At 28.3% G+C, this 24,758-nt stretch overlaps 1 protein-coding gene across 1 annotated transcript; it reads right to left on the bottom strand.

Annotated features, from left to right (window-relative positions):
- Positions 1 to 14: 14 nt before the first annotated feature.
- Positions 15 to 14,624, bottom strand: LOC111677057. Its single transcript, XM_046950501.1, has 2 exons — positions 12,961 to 14,624; positions 15 to 120 (listed from the first exon to the last, which is right to left on the bottom strand). Exons 1-2 carry the CDS (start codon positions 14,622 to 14,624, stop codon positions 15 to 17), a joined length of 1,770 nt encoding a protein of 589 aa, XP_046806457.1.
- Between the last annotated feature and the right edge of the window lie 10,134 nt (positions 14,625 to 24,758).

Genomic DNA, 24,758 nt, shown 5'->3' with positions numbered 1-24,758 from the left:
TTGCATGTTTAATGCTAATGTTGATGATGAAAACGAGATGAAGATGACGATGGTAAAGTCGATGATGATGAAGACGACAACGAAGACATAGAAGATGATGTGCTAAGACACCGCTGAATGCTTTTAAATAAAGCGCAACGAATGTCATTAAAAAAACACAAAAATGCATACATTCATATACACAAAATATATGTATACGTATGTATTAATTGCATTTAAAACTATAAAGTGAAGAGCAAAGCAATAATTTGTCTGTCCAAACGTCCTTCCCCTTGATCAATTTGCCATGCGGCTGGTTTATTCATTTAGTTATTAGTTTTTCACAGTTGTATTTATTATGTTTATTTGTAAATGGAAAATTTAAATGCAATAGAAATGTCAACAACCAACAAGACTGATAAATATTCCCACTTAATACACTAATAGATCAATATTAACCCACCAAAAGTGAAATGGCAGCAATTTAAAAGAGGATGTGTACAAATTATGAAAATTATTAAAATATTTTAAACATGTTTCTTTAAAGTGTGTAAACGTTTGATGAGAACTTGTTATTTGCGTTTAATATGTATTTAGCTGCAATTTTATAAAGTGAAATTTAAAAGGTGGCATTTAATTGAGAATAACCAGAAAATTTAAGTTTTTGTTTCTTGTAATAAATCACAAAAACAGTTATGTGATGTATGTTAATAGCGAAAGACATTAGTTAATTTTTGTTTTGCTTTAAACATTTTAAAAGCAAAAAAATAGTAAACCTGCTTCTAGAAAAAAACTTTTTTATGATTTCTATAAAGCGGAGTATATTTTTTTTGAAAATTATTGTATTCTCACTTGTTTAGGTTTAGCAACAAGTAAAGTAAATCAATCTAATATAATAATTTTAAAATTTCTTTTTTAAATATTTTCACTTCATAATTATTATACATATTCGAAAGATCAAAGTCTTAATATATCATATATAATTATAAATTGTTGTCACATCATAATAATGTCTCTTACAATGATCTGTAAATTGTCATATGTCTTCCTTTTTAATAACTTCAATGTGTAACATACTTCATTAGGGTATTGCATATAAAAAATTAAAAAAGTCACACAAACACACGAAAATTCTGAGATGTGGACTAGATCATTAAGCATATTCATTTTTAGCAATTTTAAATTTTAAAAAAATTATAAAAGATTATGGGATTTTTTGATAGACCCAATTTATGGTGCAAAAAGATACCGGTGGCGGACATAGTGTGTAGTAGTACTTGACAGGAAATAAAAATGCAGACAGCATATAGAGGATAGGCATATTGGTGCTGGCCGCTAACAAATTGCACGAAATAGGTTCTAAGACCTACTATTGGGTCTTGAGTATTACATCAATCAAGGATCGTTGCTAGAAATTCCAACCCATAAAAACATTAAATATATAAGATATGAGGCCGAATGGCTCATGAATTTAGGCGAACTGGCCGTGAGCGGTTGTAGTACATGTCATCAATGTGTATTTGAGACATTGGAAGGCTATACACAATCAACAGACGTGTCCGATGTTCCGACACAGAGATTATGTCGGAGACTTTGAAACACTGATCCCAGAACGGAATTTGTAAATTGTATTAGAATTTGTAAAAATAATCTGACGAAAGTCAGAAATTAGATAGATAGATAGATAGATAGATAGATAGATAGATAGATAGATAGATAGATAGATAGATAGAAAGATAGATAGATAGATAGATAGATAGATAGATAGATAGATAGATAGATAGATAGATAGATAGATAGATAGATAGATAGATGGATAGAGAGAAAACATACTTTTTACAAATATAAACGCTGGGTATCAAATTGACACCAAAATGAATTACAATTTTTTGATAACATCCGTTGTATACAGATAGTTGTCAAACCAATAACAATGATATAAACAATGCATGACGTTGTCAAATCACAAACGCAGATAATAAGTGTAATATGAGTTATCAAATTGTAAACGGTAAATTGTTAAATAGAACGTTGCGTTGTCAAAATAACAACGCCGGCTATCAAAATGTTAGCTGAGAGTTATTACAATTTTATACACATCCCTATTTATAAATGTTAACGTGCTAAGCTCACTTTTGACAACGGATTGTATCATTTTTGGTATTCTTCTACCTTTTCTTTCTCACTCTTTACAAACAACCAGTTGCAGAGGTAAAGTGGCTCAAAGCTGGGTCCATTACATATAAAAATATATAACATAGTCGAACTGTTCATACAACAGCTAAAATCTTGAATTAAAAACAATGTATACCAATCGAAGTAGAAAATTACAAAATTTAACTTATATCATTTTAATTCTTCGATTTTTTTCTTTCAGTGCACACGTATAAAAGTACATACGACTAAAAATCTTATCTCCTGTCTTTGACTTCTTTCCTGAACACCTATATTTTCATAATTTACAACATCTTTAGTTTGCTTGATTATGCTGCAGTCTGCTCATCTGTCTGTCCGTCCGTTCAACCCTCTCTCAGTCTGTCTGTGCAACATGCATTTTTTCTGCATTAAATTCAATTTTTATGTCTTTTGCAGCCACATTGCATGTCGCAAACTTACTTTTAACGGCAAAACTGCTTTATGACTGACTGCCTGGCTGCCTGAATTTAGTATGAAGAAAAAATTAAAACACTGACTGTCATTTGTAATTAAACCAAGTGATATTTTAACTTAATTATTATCATTTAATTGTAATTAAAAAATAAAGAAATGAAAATTGAAATTGTTGCATGAAATTTAAGTCATAAAATATTTATTTATGTTAAATATGTAATATTTTAGGTGCTAAAGACAAAAAACAACATTATTTTAGTTTTAAGTAATTTACCAAATAGTGTTATGTTTTTTAATGATTCATATCTTTATATCATCTTATTTTACACTTAAATGTAACCTGTTTTAAGTTAGACATTTACTAGCATCATATTACTTTAACGGTAATTTTTGTGGAATTTTAATATTTCAAAGTACATATAAACTTGTCAATCAAGTGGATACAAATACGGAATTGAAATATTTGTAACAGGAAATGTGACAACATGCTCCGATAGCAATAACATAATAAATCAATAAATATAAACATTTTATAAATCACTAACTTAATTAACCCATGAAATAATTCTTATATAACATCCAAAAAATAATTGATGAAAATATATATTTCAGTAAATTCCTAATTTCTTCACTTACAAAACCACTGTGCATATTTTCAGGTAGAAAAATAAAACGTATGTAATAAATTCAAACGGAAATGACTATAATATAAACAGGAAACGTAAATACTATCATTTCTCAGTATTTATAACTGCACATACAAAAATTCCAAAAAAAACAAAAATGTTAAAAGAGCACGAAAAAAAGTTTAAAAAAAGTTTAAAGACTTGTCAACATTTCAAAATGTTTAGCAACATGTGTTCAACACAACATTGTGTAGGGCAACATGTAGCTTAAGCTATAAAACTGTAATAAACTTGTTGGATATATTTGTCAGTTTTGTTGTCTTTGTTTTGTGAGTTAAGAGTTATTTAATCTTTTTCAATTATCATGATGAGGTTTTATGACTTTACCCTTATGAGAGTATGGGGGGGGGGGAAGGGTAGGTTAGATGAAGAATGTTGCTACAATTGTAACCACTTAATAATAAAAAGTGTGTGTGTGTATGTGTGTTGTAGTTAAATTACAATTATACGACTGAGACATGCGTATTAAATTCGTTATAAAAAAAATCCCCCTCGTTCTTTAAAGCTTTTTTCATAGATAAAAGATTGTAAATGTGTAGAAATGATGTTGATGATGACGATGTTGTCATTTGATAATATTATAATCTGAGAAATTGATTCAAATGGCAATTTGTTGGAAATAACTCAATGTCATCGTACTATTAACGATTTAAGCAGTTATATTTTTGTTTATTTAAATTTGTTTTTTCATTCTCTTCGTATAGCTTTTTAATTTTGTTATTATAACAATCGTAATAATGATAATGATATACAGTGGTATGGAAAGTTAAAATATATCTTAAATAAAGCAAAAACTTTCATTACAAATTTACTTACACAATATCATTTTATGTTATTATTTTAACACGGTGATGTCATTGGAGGCAAGTACTTACAACAAACGCTTAAAAGAAGTTAGAAAAAGTAGTTATAGTAAATCGCATAAATCTACAGCATTATAGCCGAAAGGACTAAGTATTTATATAACACATTATTAGACTACTTCTTTGTAATCCAGGCGATAGAAAAGTAAGTTGTTAACTAAGTAATTACAATTGAAAGACATTAATTAGTTTTTGCTGAGAAGTTATATATGGAAGTGAGGACAACTTTTAACCGATCTATATAAACATGTTAGAGATTTTTAATTTCTACTTGTCCTCTATATGATGACCCTAAGTCCAACTTACTGTTAAGCTTTCACAGGGAGTAAATTATTGTTATTAGCATTCATGTCAGACGAATGGGTCTCCAATACAATGATTATTAACAATGAGGAGGAGAGTATATCTCATTTCCTTTGTTACTGTTCGACATTTAATGAGAACAGGGAATTCTATTTTGGATCTGCTGTTATCTTTTGTATGGAGGATATATCCGGAATAAATCTAAAGAATAAGCTAAATCTTGTGAATCACACCGGTTGGTTTAACTCTGGAAGTAGTGAGTTGCATTTATAGGAAAATACTTCTATGACCTATAGGACACAACGGGATCGAAATCAGAGGGACCTACGTGACTTGTTTGAGTGGCCACCCTTCTTACCTAAACCTTGGTTTCTACTTGTTAATATAATTATCCATCCATGGATTTCGGACTGATCGTTGGAAGTCGCACATATATTTCTCTCTTTCATTTTAACGCCACTCATGATATGCTAGTGTGTGGCGTTAAAGCTTATTTTCTTGTAAAAAAAAGTTCATCACGATTAGTCTATAATTAACTTGTTGCTTGTACATGGTTAAGAAGAAATCATGGACCGATACTGACCATTTACAAAACCAAATATATTGAATTAAAGAGCACTCTAGCACTATGAAGTATGTAGTATATGTTGCACAAAACTAAGATTACCCAGTTTTTCGAAAATATCTTTGGAATATATAACATCACGGATAGAAAACCGTGAAACATATGCGTTCGAAAAAATGTATAACTTTTAAGAACTTCACAATTATTTTTTAAAACAAATAAAATTTTATACCACTGTGCAAATAACAATGACATGTCTTTGTATGTTTTTTCGTTTTGATTTTTTTCTAAGTAGGTGTCAGTTGTGATATTTTGTATTTATTAGAATGTTTTTTTTTTGTTTGACATTTATTTGATTATAAATTATAAACATATTAAATTTACATTAAAAATAATATTAATTAAAATTTTTGAAATATTTTATTGGAAATTTTTAAGTAATTAAGAATTTTTTAAAATAATGTATTAATTTAAAAGGCATTAAGGTAGGTTTGTTTTCAAACATATTATTGAATTATTCTGCAAGGTTGAAAATTTATTGAAAAATCAATTAAGCAGATGATTAAAGGAATTCTTTAGTAATAAGAATATCTCTTTTTACAATCTCTAGTCATTGTTTAATCTGCAGCAGAGATGGGGGTAATAATTACACAAAGTGATTGAAAATCTTCCAATCACAATTACTTGTATAATGCATAATTGGCCAATAACCAATTAAAATTACTTGTAATTATAATTAAAGTTTGGCTAATTACAATTACTTGTAATTGTAACTGAAGTTTACCAAATACAATTGCTTTTAATTGTAATTAAGGTATAACAAATAACAAATTACATATAATTATAACGAACAAAATTCACAATTACATGTAATGGTAATTATGAAATTTTCCATTACAATTACAAGTAATTGTAATTATGAAAAACTTCAATTTTAATTACAAATTATAGTAACTTACAAAGCTTCAATTAAAAATAATTGTAATTGCTAAAGCCTCAATTACAATTACTGTAATTATATTTGTAATTGAAAATGTAATCATTACCCCTCAACCCTGATCTGTAGTTATTCTTCCAGTTAGGATAATTTTTGTATGAAAATTGTCAACATATCTTAAAAATTAATTATAAATGTATTGCGAATATAGAGTTAAATAGATTAATTAACTAGGATATGTGTGAGTAAATAAATTTTAATCATATTTCATTATTTCACAACAAATACTTTTGTAAATGTAATTAAGTTAATTGTTTATGTGAAAAAACTATGTGTCAATATTTTCTTACTTTATTAAATAGTTTATGAAAGTTATAAATTATAATAAATCATATTATTTAATATTACAAACATATACTTTAGGGTGTCCCGTTAACCACTTTTTAAAAGGAATACATTTAAAACTATCCGAGCAAAAAAAGAACTTCCAAAGAAGCAGAAATTCTTGAAATTTCGATAAAAAAAGGAAAATTATATTCCTCAACCCACTAAAAATCATATTGTGAACCAAAAATATTCTACAAAAATTTTGAAATTATTTTTGCCGTCATTAGCTTAAAATTACGAAATTTTTAAGACCCATTTTGAAAAAAATTAAAAAAAAAAAATTAATTTTTCAAAAATTACACCTCACGTCTGGATTTTCAATCGGTGGTAGGAAACTTAGGATCTTTCCAAAAAAATAAAAAAAATATATATTTTTTATTTTTTCGTGTTTAGTATATTAACACCCACCGATTGAGTGGCATTCTTACATGAAACTCTTAAAAAAGGCTTTTTCTCGGGACACTCTAATGTACATTATAACTTACAAACATAAACATAATTGTATAATGGCTGAAAAACAAAATCAGCCCTATGCAAGAAAATCTCGCAAGAATTTTTAAAATTCTAACCTTGAAACTTTTAACGAAAACGGGATAACCAAGATATTTTTTTCCCAAAATATTTTTTTACATTTTTCTCGATTTAAAGCTTTATTTTGAGTTCACAGATATAGTAAATAGTTATATTCAAAAAGTATAAATCCTGGGATATCCTTCAAAAAAACACTTTTTAAATTTTTCATCAAAAATGATGGATATACGTGAAAATAAAGTGTGTGGTGAAGTCATATCCATTAAGAGCTAGCAGTTTAGTTTCGTGCGTGAAAGGGTTAAAAAGAATCTTAATTTTATTACAAAATTTGCAAAATGTATACCGAATATAATCTCTTATGCTTAACCTTATAACAGGAATAACCCTGATTAATAAAATCTGTATGTATATTGATAATGTTATTATTTTATTAATTTTATTGTAAAAGTATCTCTTTAGGGGTAGAAAATAATGAATAATATACTACAGATAAATCTATAAATGTAAATAAATATGTATACAGAAACATTAAAATTATTCAATCAATTTAATGAATGATACATTGTGAGTCTCTACATGTATAATATAAAGACAGATAATTAATTAAATCTCAGACATTTAACCAATAAATGCCACTCTAAATAGGCTTGTTATTGACGTATTAATAACTATTAAAAATTTGTTAATAAAATTAATTAAAATAATAAAAATTATTAATTTCACAATAGTATGATCACTGTAGCTATATTTTTTGTTATCGCAATCATATTATGAGAAAATCATTCTTAAAATTGCTGATGTAATTATAAAATTCGTATCTACACTTTTTTAACCCAAAAATTATCCTTGGTCCACTACACTCAAATTTTCAAGTCAGTAGTGAGCGTCAAATTCTTTTTCTGACTGGAAACTTATATGGGATTTGAACCGAATCTCATAAAATTCGGTTAATAGATTTTTGTTCGTATGAAACTTACTTATATCGAGCTTCAGCGCAAAATTTTCAGCTAAATTAATTCTTTTTTGGAGGGGTCTATATATGAGGATTAGGGTCAGTTATAGACCAATCCTTTTTAAAAAAAATTTTATCTAGAGAATTTGGCTCATTTAAAATTTGTCGAATTTCATCGCTATATTTGCATTTATAAAATAGTTATGAATGTTAAAGCTGTTTTTCGGGAAGCCATTGGTATGGGGCCAGAGGTACAAGCCGATGCAAAGTGATCGGCGGCGGCGCAATCATTTTCTTCAGAAATTGAGTCTGTTTTATAGAAACCTGTCTCAATATAAGTTTTCTTCTGCAGAAAATGGACATTTATAGCAGTTATCACTATTTTAATATTAGCGCAATATTGTGTGGCAACTCTCTCTTTTCAATTTGCAATGAGAAATAGTGGCAGCTCCGTTCAAATTGGTGAAATCATTTTCCGACGTTTAAGACGGCTTAGCTTTTGAGCCAAAAGAAATCGGCGGCGGCAAGCCGCCTCTGTTTTGAGCCGTTTCGTCTTGTATCTCTGATGGGGGCTATGCAAATACGTGAACCGAATTTGACCTTTTTGACCTTGTTTGTGGAAAATTTGTAATTGTATAACAGGACATGTCCGGTTTAAAGCGGACATGTTAGAATATCGGGAAGAGGGTAATACATTTATAAATGTATATGTATTCTAAATCCTTTTATTATGCTAAAACGATTTAGCTAAAACGATCCGTAGGTACTAAAGACCATTCAGATATTTCCAGGATTCAAAAAATTTCAAAAAAAAAAAAAAAGAAAATACATATGTGTAAGAATATGTTTATTATACATATGAACATAATATGTAAATATACTTTTTAATACTATTGAATGAATGATTGATAACGAAGTCATAGTTTATTGACATTTACTATTAATAACAATTATAATAAACTGTTTATTTTACAATTAAATCTATGCTGTTGTAGCAAAATGATCACCATGATATACATATGTTTAGTTAATGAACAAATTATGATTGTTAAAAATTTGTTTTATTACAAGCAATGGAAAATTTATCGGCAACAAAGAGATACATAGATATTTCTTTTATTTTTCAAATTAGTTAAAATATATTTTGGTAAAGTTGAAAATAAAATAAATATTTATTAAATAACAAATACAAAAGTTCAAAAAAAAAGAATAAAATCACTTTGGGTACTTAAGTAAAAAGAAAAGATTTTCATTATGACACAGTTCAATGACAGTCACGCGTTCACCTGCTTCAATATAAATGCAAACTTCATCACGCAAAATAACTCGTTGAAAAATAGACAAAAAAAAAAAAACGTAGAAATTCTTAATTAATCACCCGCGATATTTTAAACAATTAAATTTAATTATACGTATATAGGGTAAAAAACGGTACAGAGTTTATATTCTATTTAATTATTTTCAAATTGCGAGATCTGTAAATTTTTATTAAAGACATGTTAAACACGCACACGTACTTAAAACACGAGTATACAACAACTCTTTCTTATGCCATTAACACAATTATCATGGCACTAAAAATCTTTTAAAAAGAAAAAAAATTATAAAATAAAGTTAAAAAAAGAAGAAAAAATCAAAACGTTTAAATTCTACTTGCTCCCGTCATTCAAAACATTAAGAATAAAAATTACTAAAGATTGCTGATATTTTTTTACCATATTACTCTGGTATATAATAAAAGACGTAATTTAGTCATTTACAGTTCATAATACGTAATAAGTATGTACAGAATGTACATTTACATATGTATCTTATGTATCTATACGAAAATGAACAATTGACACATACGTTTATACAGTCATTAAGTTGTATATGGTTATGGAGGCACAGTTGCACAGTGGATCGAAATTGGAATAGGTGCGAAATTAAATTAATATGATTATTTCTCTAATTGATAGTTGCTAATGTTTGATTCTGAAAACATATCCTGCAACCTAACACGATTTCTATTAATCTATTAATCTATCTATCCTTCTATCTATCTATCTATCTATCTATCTATCTATCTATCTATCTATCTATCTATCTATCTATCTATCTATCTATCTATCTATCTATCTATCTATCTATCTATCTATCTATCTATCTATCTATCTATCTATCTATCTATCTATCTATCTATCTATCTATCTATCTATCTATCTATCTATTAACTTTTAAGAAAGAAGAACATTTTCTAAAAATTTTCTTTAAATTCCCCATTGTTTCTTAAAAAGTCGTTTATAAAACTCCGTTTACTCATCTTAGTTAGTTGTAATTTGCTTGTGTGGTCTCTGGAATGTAAAGGGTTTCCATGACAGGAATTCAAAAGAAAGTATTCCAGGAGATAGGCACTTCCAATTGCTTATCGTGTTTTTAAGTGCTTATATTTGGTTAAAATTAGGTATGCGAGGTAATGATTACAATAAGAATTTCCTTATTGGAGCAATTACTATAACTTGTAATATGTAATTGAAGAACAAGAAATTTTAATTACATGTAATTGTAACTGAATATATAATTGGTATCCCCTAAGCCTGCAAAAATACATTTTCAAATCAACATCAACTACGTCATTATCGTCATCATCAGCATTTTAAATGATTATGTAGCTGCTGCCATACATATACACACAATCATATTTCTTTCTCTATTGTTGCTGTGCGTGCGCGTATGAGTAATATTGATGCCATAAAAATAACAAAAAAGAATTTACAACTCATTCACATCAGGCAACAAAGTTCAATTGGATGTAATGGCAAAATGTTAAGAGAATGTGGGTAATTTTTTTTTTGTATGAGAAATTTACAAAATAGACAAGTTCACTACTAACTTAGACGGAGAAAAACAAAAAAATGTGGTGGCGTGTAACTACAACTTCACTTAAGTGAAAAATAAACTTTTAAAATATTTTCTTTTGTTTTCAAAAATATTATTATTGAAGCGTAAAACAATTAACATAAATAAAAATTTATATCTAGAGTTAATATCTAGAAATGTTTGTTTTATTGAAAAGTAATTAAAACTTTTTGGCCTACATTTCAATTTAATATCGAAGTAAATAAAACTTGAAATATTTTCTTTAAATCCAAACCCACTACACGCAGAGAAAAAACATAGTTGTGGTAACCATGTCCTAAGAGCAACATCTTATGATTAAAATTATGATTGCAGTCTAAATATATTATGGTTATTGTAAGAATTCAAAACAACATAACTACATTATTCTATACAAAGTAAAATACTTATACATATAACGTTATAAACCAAATGAGAATTATTTGAACTCACTTCATTGTCACTTAAAAGAACAAACTGATATGTATGAGGTGTGTGGCAAAAGGGGGGAAAACGGGTAAGACAGGATTTTTTGATTATCTTACACGATATTAGTGATAGAAGAAAAATTTTAATCGCATTTACTTCTTCTTTTAAAACGAGCAGATGAGTGTCTGGTACTTTTTCGAAATTCGTACTTTTAAGGGGTGAAAATGTATAACAAAGGTGATTTTGATACCTTTTTGGGGGCTTTATAACTTCTTAACTAATATCATAATAAATTTTTTGTAAATATTTTGGACAAATCTTTCAAAAATATGAGACACTGTTTCGTACTTTTTTTGGGTGTAAAAGCGAGAAAACTGCATTTTTGGTAATTTTTTAGCACACTAACAAATTTTTTTTCGATTTATTGACGCATTCTTATGAGATATAACTATAGTACGGACTAACTCTGTAATAAATATTTAAACAAAATATTTGATATTTCTTTGGGTAAAAAAGTACCAGAAAGGGGAAAAAACGGAAAATTTATATCATTCAAACTCATTGAGCCAATTTTTATAAAATAGTTCATTTACTTACATTGGAATTCGGGTACTTAGACCACTATAGGATTAAATTCGGGTCAATTGTTTGGTTGTTTATGAAAGCTAAATTTTTTCGAAACAAATTAAAATTAAGATGGAAATGTTTGGTACTTTTTGTTAATCAAGTAGAACTTTTTGTACTTATTATACACTACACCACTATAGTGGGGAGGGTATTATACGTTTGTGCTGATGTTTATAACACACAAAAATATTGGTCCAATACCCACCTTCAGAAACATTTTTTGAGTCGAATAAGACATGTCCGTCTGTCGGTCCATGTAAACCTTGTGCGCAAGGTACAGCCCGCTATTTTCAAGATAATTTGATGAAATTTGGATCAAGCATGTTTTTTGGCACAGGGACGAAGCCTATTAAAAATGGTGGAAATCGGTCGATTATTTCACCTAGCCCCCATATAACCGTACATCTCGATTTTGACTTTTTAAACCATTAATTTCTATTATCTCTCTAAAAATTGGCACAAGTATAGATAATACTGTATAAATAACACTGCAGATTTTCGTAATGATCGGCCCTTATTTAACTCTAGCTCCCATACAAACCCCCCTTCAAAAAAAAAACGTCTAAAATTGACTTTTAACCATTTGTACTGCAATGAAACACAACAAAACTAACTGTTATTTAAAAAATATATCCTTTTCCCAAATTTACCAAGGATCGGCCCATATTTGACCTATATAAAGCCTCATTTAGAAAATTTTGTTTTTTTTATCAATAAATTGTTTAAATACTTTGGAATTAAGGTAAAATTCAACATAAAAGTTTCTTTATGAAAAATAAAAAATTTAAAAATTTTACACCATGAGTAGTAGGGTATTATATAGTCGGCCATGCCCGACTATACTTTCCTACTTGTTATATTTATTATTATGTAGCATTAAATAAATTAATAATTACATATAAAAAAATAATTTTATTAGACACAAATAATTTAAATAAAATTACAAAGTTTTGTTGTATTAATAGATTTTCAAATTAATTTTTAAATTTTGTAAATAATGAAAAAAAGTGCATAAAATATTTAAACTTCTGTAAACTTGAAATATGTATAGACATTTTTTTAATTATATTTTTAACTTAAATTCTTTTATTTCATTAATCCACTTTGGACTTGGTCTACGATATTTAAAGTAAAATATCTGTAATTCAATAACAAATATAACTAGAGCACACATCAAACCACAAATCCAAATTACAAAACCATAATATAAATACATTAAACTTAAGGGTTTATCCAAAACTGGATCGAATAGAATTTCTATATTACCGCTTAATACACCATCCCATTTAGCATCCATACGAAACTTTTGCACCAAACCACTTTCAAATATACGCAATAAATATGTGTTAAAATGATCAATTAAAGGAGAACGATGTGGTACGGTCACATGAAGAGGACGAAAATATAATGCCTCATCTAGTTTACGGGCAATTGGACGTTTTAGATATTGTTGCTGAAATAGTAAATAATCCCCAAATTCATCATGAACTTTATACATGTAGGTCATATTGAGTTTTTTACGTTTACTATATAATTCAGCATTATTACCCGTGCGTATACGTTGCTTTATTGATTGTGGTATATTTATTTCACGGATTAAATCTACATCCGCCGTATGTTCCAATACAGTCAAACGTGTACGACCAATATCTTGAAAAGTTCTTAGTTCTGGCTCATATACCTTAGAGGTTAACAGACTAAATAAAGTAGAACTATAATAGTTGGTGAGAAATATACCCGTAAATAGAAACAGTAAGTGAAAAAGGAAATGTTTTAACGATTTTTGTTTTCCAAATCCGGTAAAAATTAACAAGATTATACTAAAAGCTAAGAGAGCTGATTTGCTTATATCTTTTACTTTATTTGTCGTACATTCCATAAAATATATTAGAACGAATATCATAATTGCACTTGCAATAATTATCAAGCCTATACAACGTTTTAAAGGCAATACAAGATATAAACTAGGAGATACCTCTTTAGCATTGGGTACCATTAAAGTTATTTTACTCAAATGCAAAACATTGCTTCTATCATATATTTGAATAGACATTGCAAAATGAATTGGTAAGAAACAGAAGCCCGTTTTTGGAAGTTTTTTTATATCCTTCTGACTTATATTTCTAGACCACAAATCTATGTTGTAATGTTGTATGGAAGCATTATAGTGTTGCAGATACAATTGTATCCATTTGTATAAGTAACCGGTACGAACCAATTCACCTTGACGATTTGTATAAGAAAAGCACTGATTGGGAAAGTTGAAAAACGGTATACGGCATGAATAATGTTGTAAATTTTTCAAGTGCGATTTATCCCAGAATTCTACGACACTATTGAGTTTTAGCACTTTTACATTATGATAAGGATGATAGGTGTAAAGTTGTTGTTGCGTCCACAATAGTACCGATATAAAACCATTGATCCAGCATTTTTGAAATATACGTTTTAGCTGCAAATTTAATAATTGTGTTTTCTCTTCATATATCATTAATATATCCTTAAAATTTCTTTTCCACAATAAACGATCCAATAACTCAAAAGTGTTATTTTCATGACTTTCACTTAGCCAAACTATAGCTAAACATTCACTATTATAGTTTTCATATAAAGGTTTAATATCTTGCAGCAAATCGTTTTTATATTTAACACTATTGATAATTATCCTTGGTACATGTATAAGTTTAGCAATTTCAGTAATTGTTTGGCTACTTTTTCCATTTTCCTTTAGATTTATTAAAACATTAAGATTTATTTTTGAATTTTCGTTTATATCATTAATTAAATCCACAATAGTGTTGCTACTTTCCGCTAAAATTGTTGTTTTAAATGTACAAAGTAAAGCTATTAATATAATGCGTCCGTTATTTCCTGACATTTTGTTAAACTAAACTATTTTTTTCAAGACTGGGGTTTATGTTTTATATATATATATAGTTTTGTGTGTATTATGTTAATTGCTTTGTAATATTACTTCTTTCTTTGTTGCATATATATACTCATTGTTATTTTATTAGCCCCAAAGAAAAACTTGTTGAAAATAATATTAAGGCTTTCTAATTATTGGATCTAATTAAAAGATAGCATTACTTGAAAAACATTAAATTAGTTTAGTACCTTTGTTTTGTAAAAATTTCCGTAAAGAGATAACATTTTACCCATCATGAAAAAAAAGTAAGGATATATATTAGGGTAGATCAAAAATAGGCTTTTCGATCAACAGGCTCTAGGATCAATATCTAATAGTGAAATTATATTGTATTTTTACGTCAACTGCTAGACTGAAAAATATTATTTAATTGTTTTCAGGGTAAGAACCCGAGCATCACCGCCACTTTTGAAGTTTTTTTTTTCACAAAATGAGGCTTTAGGTATTAATATTGCACCATTTTATAGCAAAATCGTAATGTCTATAAAATTGTCTTTCTAAAAAGATAGAAAAACTCAAAATTGGTTAAAAAAGTATTGAGTTATTAAAGTTATTCCCCGAGAATTTTGTGATTCTGAAGACACATAAAAGTAAATATAAGAAAAAATTTTTTAGTTTTGAAAAATTTTGCAAACAAATTTTAATGTTTATGTTTATAAGATTCATAAAAGAACTAGTACGAATTTTTATTCGAAATTGGATAACGCGGTTTAGTCAGTGGTAAAACAAGAACCATTTTATTTATCATTTTTATTGGTCCTAGACTAACCAATCTACCCAGAATCATTTTCTGAGATGACTTATCTATGCCTGTCGTCCGTCCATTCATATGACTGTCTGTCTGTCTGTCTGTCTATCTGTGTGTCCTTGTAAACATTGTGCGCACGCTACTGGTCGCAATTTTCAAAATAATAATTGATGAAATTTGGCACATACTCTTCCTTTGGTCCAAGGACGAACACTACTGAAAATGATTGAAATCGGTCCATCATTTCACCTAGCCCCCGTAACCCAAAAATAAGAACGTTAAATGTTCTATTATGTCAACAAAAACTGGCAAAACTTTGTTTTATACAACTTTTAATGACACAAACGATTTTTGAAATGAGCGGGCCTTATTCGACCCTAGCCATCATACAAACTCCCCTTCAGAAAATGACTTGAAGTTCAAAATTCGCCCATATACACAATAACACGATTAGATTCTACATAAACAACTTTGAAGTGGACGTAATTACCTATACCAACATTTTTAAGTATAGGTCCATATTTACCCTTACTCTCCCATGAGCACTTTTGTAGAAAATCTCTTTTTTTGGCAACAATATTTAAAAATGTTCCGTAATTAAGTTTAAAAAAGAAACTGCTTTATTGTTTTAAAAATAATTCACTTTTTTAACATTGTGACTGGTGCAGAGTATCTCATATGGTTGTCCATGTGGACATTTTTCCCCCATTTAACATAACTTTTTAAAAATACAAACAAACGTACGTATAAAACACATCTGTAAAATGATTCTGATAATTAAAAAAAATGACAAATCATTTGGTGAATGCAATTGGGAAACGTTTATTGTATTCGTATCTACATACACACTACAACAATTGAACGTATACCTATTTGACATATGCCATACAATAAAAGAACGAACGAAGCCAGCGAGCTCAACTAACCAACCAAACGACTAGCAATTCAATACAATTTCATTGAATTCAAATCGATTCCACTCCCACTCAGACGTGCACGTAAATTTAAATATATATTGAACATACATACATATAGTGAGACACCCTCAGCCAAACACATATAAAACAGAAACGTTTTTACTCGTCCATCTACTTTTTTTGTTGCCATCAATGGCACAAACTATAAAAGAGATATAAACGCATTTTCCTATTAATCACTTGTGGTAAACAATGCTAAATGAATCGATGTTATTCATACAAACAAACATTAACAAAAATACACCATGCAACAGTATGAAATACATACATAATATGTCTGTCATTTTTACTACTTTACTCCACTGCAGTAGACTTATAAAGTCCTCTGAATTTTCAAGTTAGCATTCGCTGTTAACTGCTTTGTTAGCTGCTGCACTCACTGCTGGTAGAACAATTTCAATTTATAACAATTTACAGTTGAAAATAAAAAAAGTGTGAATCACAAAAAAAAAACATATGAAATACAACGTGGAAGTTAATTGCCCGCAAGCGTATGCTGCATACAGCAGTAGTAAGTACTTGGAAGTAGCAGTTTCTATGGTATTGTATGAGCACAATTTTTGTTGCAAACATAATTGGGGATTCAGACTTTAAAGGTCAAATGGATAAAATTGTGAAAATCAACAAACTGAGATTTGGTTACGTAGTCATCGTCAATTGATGGGGGATTTTATAATATCGGTGTATTTATTCATCTACTCCCCAAATATCTAGATTCTCGAGTAAGGTTTTAAATCTGAAAATTATCTAAAAATGTAGACTTATAAATACTAGTATCGCTAAAATTCCTGACAACCAATAATATCAGAGTATATTTTTTTACGGATTGAGATAAGTCGAATCTAAATAACGGACTTTTTTTACTTTAAGACATGGTTTTAGGAAATTTTGGGCAGATTCAGATTTAATTTACCTCAGTCATGCAAAAGTATATACATATATGTTTGTTTCTGTTTCTTTGATTTATATTCAAATTTTATTCGCTTGTTTTTAATCTAGTCTATAGTATATAGTCTAGTGTATAGCCTGATCTATAGTATAGTATATATATTCTAGTCCTTAGTCTGGTCTATAGTCTGAACTTTAGTCCATTCTATAGTCTATATTCTAGTATATAGTCTACATTCTAAGATATTGTCTAGTCTATATTTTAAACTATAGTCTAGTTTATAGGCTGGTCTATAGTCTAGTATATAGTCAAGTATATAGTCTAGTTTATGGTCTGCTTTATAGTCAAGTCTACAGTCTGGTCTAAAGTCTGTCAGTCTAGTCTGTAGTCCATTCTATAGTCTAGTATATAGTCTACTCTATAGACTGGTCTATTGTCTGATATATAGCAAGTATATAGTCTAGTTTATAGTCTAGTTTATAGTCTGGTTTATAGTCAAGTCTGTCCGTCTGGTATATAGTTCAGTTAATAGTCCAGTCTTAGTCTAGTCTATAGTCCAGTCTACGAGTCTATAGTCTAATCTATAGTCTAGAATACAGGCTGGTCTATAATCTAGTCTGCAGTCTAGTATATAGTCTAGTATATAGTCTGGTGTATAGTCTCGTCTATAGTACATATATATATTCTACTTAGTCCTTAGACTGTTCTATAGTCTAAACTTTAGTCTAGTATGTAGTCTACTTTATAGTCTAGTCTATTGTCTCATCTTTAGTCTTGTGTATAGTCTTGTCTGGGTAGGGGCATTTACGACGTGAATAAAGAATCGCGAAATGTGGGATACTACGAAATTCTTTCGATTATGAAGGAGTCATACTAAAACCAATGGTAATAAAGATATGACATGGGAGTCTGTGAGATTAAATGAATTCCTCACGTAATATAACATCTGCCCTAACATTAACATGCATTTTTGACAATGCAATTTGAATTCTTCATCCACGTCTCTGTATTTTTCTCCCCTCTTTATACAGTTATAACACCGTTAACAATGAAATAAAGTTGTTACAATTTAAAATTTTCTGTCCGACTCATAAACGCAATAATCATCACGTTTATTGTAGTTGTATTTTACAATCAAACAACAAACGCCAATTCTAGACATCATACAGCTACCATATAGGGAGATCAACCGAACGACAGACAGACCGACCGACCGAATGTATACAATGTTCATCTTAAAATTATAAAAGTGTGTTTGTATTGTATGTTAAGGAAGTTGGGGAATATGAAACAGACTGTTATTGTTGTTAAAAAGGGCGATTTTCGACTGGGAATAAGAGAAAGCATAATAATGAGTATGAGGTCCTTCGACATGCAGAAAAAGACTAAGGTGTATATGATTTGTCTGCATATGTGTAGATTATGTATGTTATGTAGATATAGACATGTGAGTTTTTCACCTACCATCAGTCGATAAGTTTGACCGTTAGAACGACTGTCTGCCAGTTTTACTGTTTTTGATTTGGTATTTTTGTAACAATGTTAGGGTATACATATGTATGTTATTGTGCATGTGTGTGTAATTGAAGGATAGTAGGAGATATTATAATCTATTTTACTTTGCTTTAATAAAGCTGTTAGCAGACATATGCCTGCAGTTCGGAAAGTTAATATCGAACTATAGACTATCGATTAATATAATTAAAGTATTAGCCTTTCGATCATAAAATATGATCCAGCTAAAAAAAAGAACTTTTAAAGAAGCTAAAAAGAAGTAGTGGAAGTACAGAAAAAGACCTGAAGAAGTGATGATTATAGCACAGTCCTCTCATAGGAAAGATGTCCAAAAATAATAATGTACCAATTCAAAAATATATTTCAGTTAATACTATCGAAAAGATTGCCACTAATCCATTTTAAAACAATTGGGATATACGAAAATTGTTGCAATTGGCACTGTAAGCTGCAGGCGTTGAATGTTTATGTGTCGTATTTAACTCTGTTGCATATTGTTGCTTCTCTATGTTACCTTTGGCAATATAAAACAAGAAAATTTCATAATTTTTTTCATAAAAAACTTTAATACATAAATATATTTTTTATTTTTAAATTATGTCTGACTACTGTGAGGATACAGTCAACCAACCAGCAGTCCGTTCGTCAGTCAGTCATTCATTTATTCATGCAACCAAAGCAAATTATATTCAGCATCATTTATTTATTATTTAAACAATTAAAAACTTTATGAAATTGTGTTTTAGAGCTTTTAAAAGGGAAAATTGTAAAAATATTTATATACATAATAAAGCCCCCTTCACACGAGCACATAGGTAATAGGAGCTGTCAAAATTTTGTGTAAACGCAAAATGTAATGAAATCATCAAACATTGAGAGAAATGGTAAAAAACAGCTGTTTTCATCTTACTATGTCAGTGATTTAAACCAATCGTGTAAATCCAAAATATATAAATTATACAACTTTTATTATAATTTTTTGTCATACGGATCAAAGTAACATACATACGTTTGGTGTGATCGTGTTAAGGGTATTTTAATTGTTTGGGGCCAAATGATTTTTCATGTTTTCCTTTTTTCATTTTGCTGACTTATGACAACATAATCATAATCCATTTACCAACAGACAACAACATAACTGATTGCTGGTTCATTGGTCGCATGTTTTAATTTATTTATGTTTGTTTGGCGAACTTACGCATGTGACAATATAATTTATTCAATCTAAACATTTTAAATCCATATTCATTTAAAGTTTATTTCATGTTTATGCTTTTAATCATTATAGTCATTGTGTTCAAATTTTTCCTCTGAAAGTCAGGGATGGAAATTTGAAAATCAAACAAAATTTACTCTCAACCAATTGTAACAAAAATTTTTGAAATTTAAACCACAATTTCGATACAACTTTAAGATTCGTATTATACATATAAAAGCACCGAACAGTAATGGAAATATAGTTGTTCAGTTCACATGTTGTTCAGTTCATGTCGTATCGTTGTAGCGTTGTAAAAAATGTTCAAATAAACTTTTTTTAAACAAAAACAAATCAATCATAAAACAAGTCAGATTTCTATATCTTATCTTATATAGCCTTCACCAAATATGTTTTAAAAAACAGTTTTTATTTATTTTGTATCTCTGCACACATGTCACACCTACATACTCACAAACAAATATAAACTGTAGCAGAAAGGAATATTAACCGTTGTAATGTACTACCACCGTAAAACTGTATTACCACCCTCAAATAAATATGAGCTGTATTACCAACAGATTACTGCTTTATCTCCTTGTTGTTGTTTTATGCTTTTATTTATAATTTCAGATTTTTACCCATATCTCAGTTATTTATGGACCGATTTTACTTATTTTCAATAGGAAACATCTCGAAAGCATGTCTGACAGAATTATTGAAGATTTGGATCTTGAAGATATCTGGAGTCTTCAGAAAATTGATTTCAACAGACAGACAGACGGACATGGCTTAATCGACCCCGCTATCTATAAGGATCTATAAGGAAAATTATATTATAGAAATTACAAACGGAATGACAAACTTATACATACCCTTCTCACGAAGGTGAAGGGTATAAAAATTACGACACTACGATAAACCCTTACAACATCGGGAGATTAAATTGAAGAAATATCAATGGTTAGACTATTTTATTCCCAGAGCATTAAATAAAATTTTGAATTCTTCTTTTAACTACAATTTTTATTGATTTATATTTATTTAATATTTATTTAATTTGAAATTGTAGAAAATGTTCTTTTTCTCATCTGGCAACTCTGCAAATGTCTATATCAATTTGTGGCTTTTAACAGCAATTATCATACTCATTTTATATTTTGTATATTTTTGTGTAAATATAAGAGATTAAGTCATTTAGTTGGGGATAAATTCAAAATTTATTTAAACAAAAAAATTTCATTTAAATTTAACTTAATTCCAAAAACTACGGAAATAAAGATATTAATCGCTTATTTTAGGTTTATTATGCACATTCTCTATACAAAATTCCTACAATAAACCATCAATAACTTTATTATGATTTTATGAATTATTTCACTTTAAATGAAATTTTCATTTCCCTCTAAGGGAAAATTGCTATCGTGAACTTGTTATAAACAATTCATTCACAATAGTTGATTTTGTATGGAACAGCTGTTCAATGTTTAAAAAAATCCAACAACAAATTTCACAATAGGGGAATTTTATTCACGACAAAAAGTTGGTGAACGAAAAAAGTGAAAAGGGAATATATTTCATGTGAAATGATGATTGGCGATAGGGGTGAATCTATTGGCGTTACTGACTTACCGATTCATCATCGCACAGCTCAAACGGTTAATCCTAGAATTATGAAATTTTGACAGCAGATGACGTTTTGGATTTGTAGATTCACAGGATCAAAAGATGTAAAAAATACCTTTCAAATTTTTTTTTAAAAAAATAATATTGAAAATTTAAATTGGTTTTAAGGATAATTATTTTAAAGGACATTTTCGACAGAATTTCATCCTAACGGTATAAAATAAAAATAATACAAAATAATTTCCAACTCTTCTTGTTGGCTTGACATCAGATATGAAATTAAAATCTTGAAGTCCTTTTAAAAGGACACAGGATCACAAAATGAAAAAAATTAAAACGCAGATTTTCTTCCTTAAATTTACAGCAACAGACATTTATTATCCGGTACGTTTCTAAAGCATTTTTTATTTTTGTCGTAATATTCTATATGGGAGTCATTTTGATACTTTTTTTAAAATTGTATTTTGATTGAGGAACAATTTCTGGTATATTTCCGACCAGTTTGACCAGTTATAACTTGTAAATCGATTTTAATAAATATAATTTTTGTAATTGTAATAACATACCTAACAACATACTTTCAATAACTACTACATATTGCCTGGATTACCTAGAAGTAGTCTAATAAGGTCATACTAATAATGTATTATACAAAAACTTACTAATTCATTAGTCCTCTTGCCATTAAAGCTATAGTAGATGTATAAGTTTTTTTATGATATTTACAATTACTTCTTTTTCTAATTACATGTAAGCATATTTGGTAAGTAGTAAAGGCCCAATTTTTTCGGTAGTGGAAAATCCGGAATCGCAAATTGCAGTAATTATTTAAAGTACCTTAACACTTCACCCTACGTTATTGAATTGTATGTTTATATTTTTTTATATATATTGTTACAAATTTCAATTTAATAATGTCTGTATCTATTTTGGTGACACTCAACATACATACATACATATATATGTCCATTCATTCAATTGTTACTATGTATTTCAATTTTGTGATTTATTGTCATTTTATGCAGTTATATAGGTAGTACATACATACGTATGTATTTGTGTATCTTTATATATATATTGGTTAATAAATATACTTCAAATATACAAAAACGTATTGTAATTGTTCATCGCAATTCTTGTATTTGAAACTCAAACTCAGATTTTATATGTAGTTCTGATAGTTGTATCAATATTTAAATAACAAAGTTGGGCAAGTGACCTATGAAACTTAAAGCGCAAAATATCAGTACCAAAAGGACATGATCATAAAATTCGAGAAAATTACTCTATAATACGATAACACAAAATCCGGTGATCACATTGAAAATCTTTAAAGTTCTGATACAATAAGTAAGGATAAAGATAAATTCTATAAGAAGATCAATAGAAAAGAGATGTTAATTACAGATATCTGCACACTGCACTCTTAAATCGGTTGTAACTCCTTAAATATAGTTTTTCATCAAAATTTTATCAGATTTAATAGAACACACCTTACACCTTTTCTAACTCACTTGCTCATCTCAAATATTATATTTTTTTATGAATTGATTGTTGTCTGATAAATGTGTAAATTCGTACATTTATGCTTAGATGGCAGACAATTAATTGTCAATTCCATTTGAAATTGGACTTGCAACAATTTGTTTTTATGTCTATATATAGTTTATATATTGTTAAGTTTGTATATGTGTTCATATGCACATACAGATTTATCTGTATTCCTATGATGATATTTTAAATTGATAAATATTTTATGGTCATTTGATTATTGTTAGAATGAGTTGAAGAAGCCTTAAATGAAATTTTATCAAGTTATTTATTTAATCAATATAAGTAATAACTTTATAGTTATATTTAATTTTGGTATATTAAATTGTTGGAATTTTAAGCAAAATTTTTTAAATCGAAATATTTAAGTTTTTAAAGAAATAAAACTTTTTGATTATTTTATAAATTAAATTGCAGAAAAGAGTAACAATATATAAAAGGACCTATCTACCTATTTATATATCTATATATATATATATCTATCTATCTATCTATCTATCTATCTATCTATCTATCTATCTATATATCTATCTATCTATCTATCTATCTATCTATCTATCTATCTATCTATCTATCTATCTATCTATCTATCTATCTATCTATCTATCTATCTTTCTATCTATCTATCTATCTATCTATCTATCTATCTATCTATCTATCTATCTATCTATCTATCTATCTATCTATCTATCTATCTATCTATCTATCTATCTATCTATCTATATATATATATATATCTATCTATCTATCTATCTATCTATCTATCTATCTATCTATCTATCTATCTATCTATCTATCTATCTATCTATCTATCTATCTATCTATCTATCTATCTATCTATCTATCTATCTATCTATCTATCTATCTATCTATCTATCTATCTATCTATCTATCTATCTATCTATCTATCTATCTGTGCCCATATAACAACGATCTTAGGTTATTAATATCGCTTGAGTCAGTTATGCTTGTGGGGTATATTAGTGATGCACAGACAGATCGTGACAAAGTTACGTGAGTGATTTCTTAAGTTAATCACTACATTTTTTTTACTCTTATTAAAAGATATTCGTCAAATTTATTCTTATTTTCCATTATTTAGAAAAAAACATATTAGAATTATAATTTGTTTTGAACCAGATATTGTTTGAAAAGTTTGTTTCACATTAACATTACTCATGAATTTCCCACAACGCCCTCGCAGTTCATTCATTTTTATGTATTAAATTAATAAGCTCTATTTAGGATGAGTAAATAAATAACAATAACAAGTGTGATTATTATGTTAGTATAAGACGAATTTTTTATACACTCTTCACAGTTTTTTCTAAATTTGTTTATTATAAACAATGAACAAATCATACTCCGTGTTGTATCAATGTCTATAACTTTGTCAATTAGTTATATATAACAAGCCCATTACATTAGGATGACCCCAGTTGAATGAGCAAAATGCTGTTGACTTTGTATGGGACTAGGGTCGAATGAAGCCCAATCATCGCTAAAATCACTTCTATCTAAAAAAAATTTCTAAAGATTCTAAAAGTGTTTAAAAAAGGAACAATATTTAGAGTACAGATGA

This window comes from Lucilia cuprina, chromosome 4 (assembly GCF_022045245.1).
Source record: "Lucilia cuprina isolate Lc7/37 chromosome 4, ASM2204524v1, whole genome shotgun sequence".
Lineage (NCBI taxonomy): Eukaryota > Metazoa > Arthropoda > Insecta > Diptera > Calliphoridae > Lucilia > Lucilia cuprina.
Note: the sequence above shows the minus strand (reverse complement) of the source record. Positions and strands in the feature narration are given on the sequence as shown.

Coding starts and splice junctions, on each gene's coding strand:
- LOC111677057 (XM_046950501.1), bottom strand. CDS start 14,624: ATGTCAGGAAATAACGGACGCATTATATTAATAGCTTTACTTTGTACA. Junction 121..12,960: donor GATAAACCCTTAAGTTTAAT/GTATTTATATTA, acceptor TTTATTTAAAAG/CATTCAGCGGTGTCTTAGCA.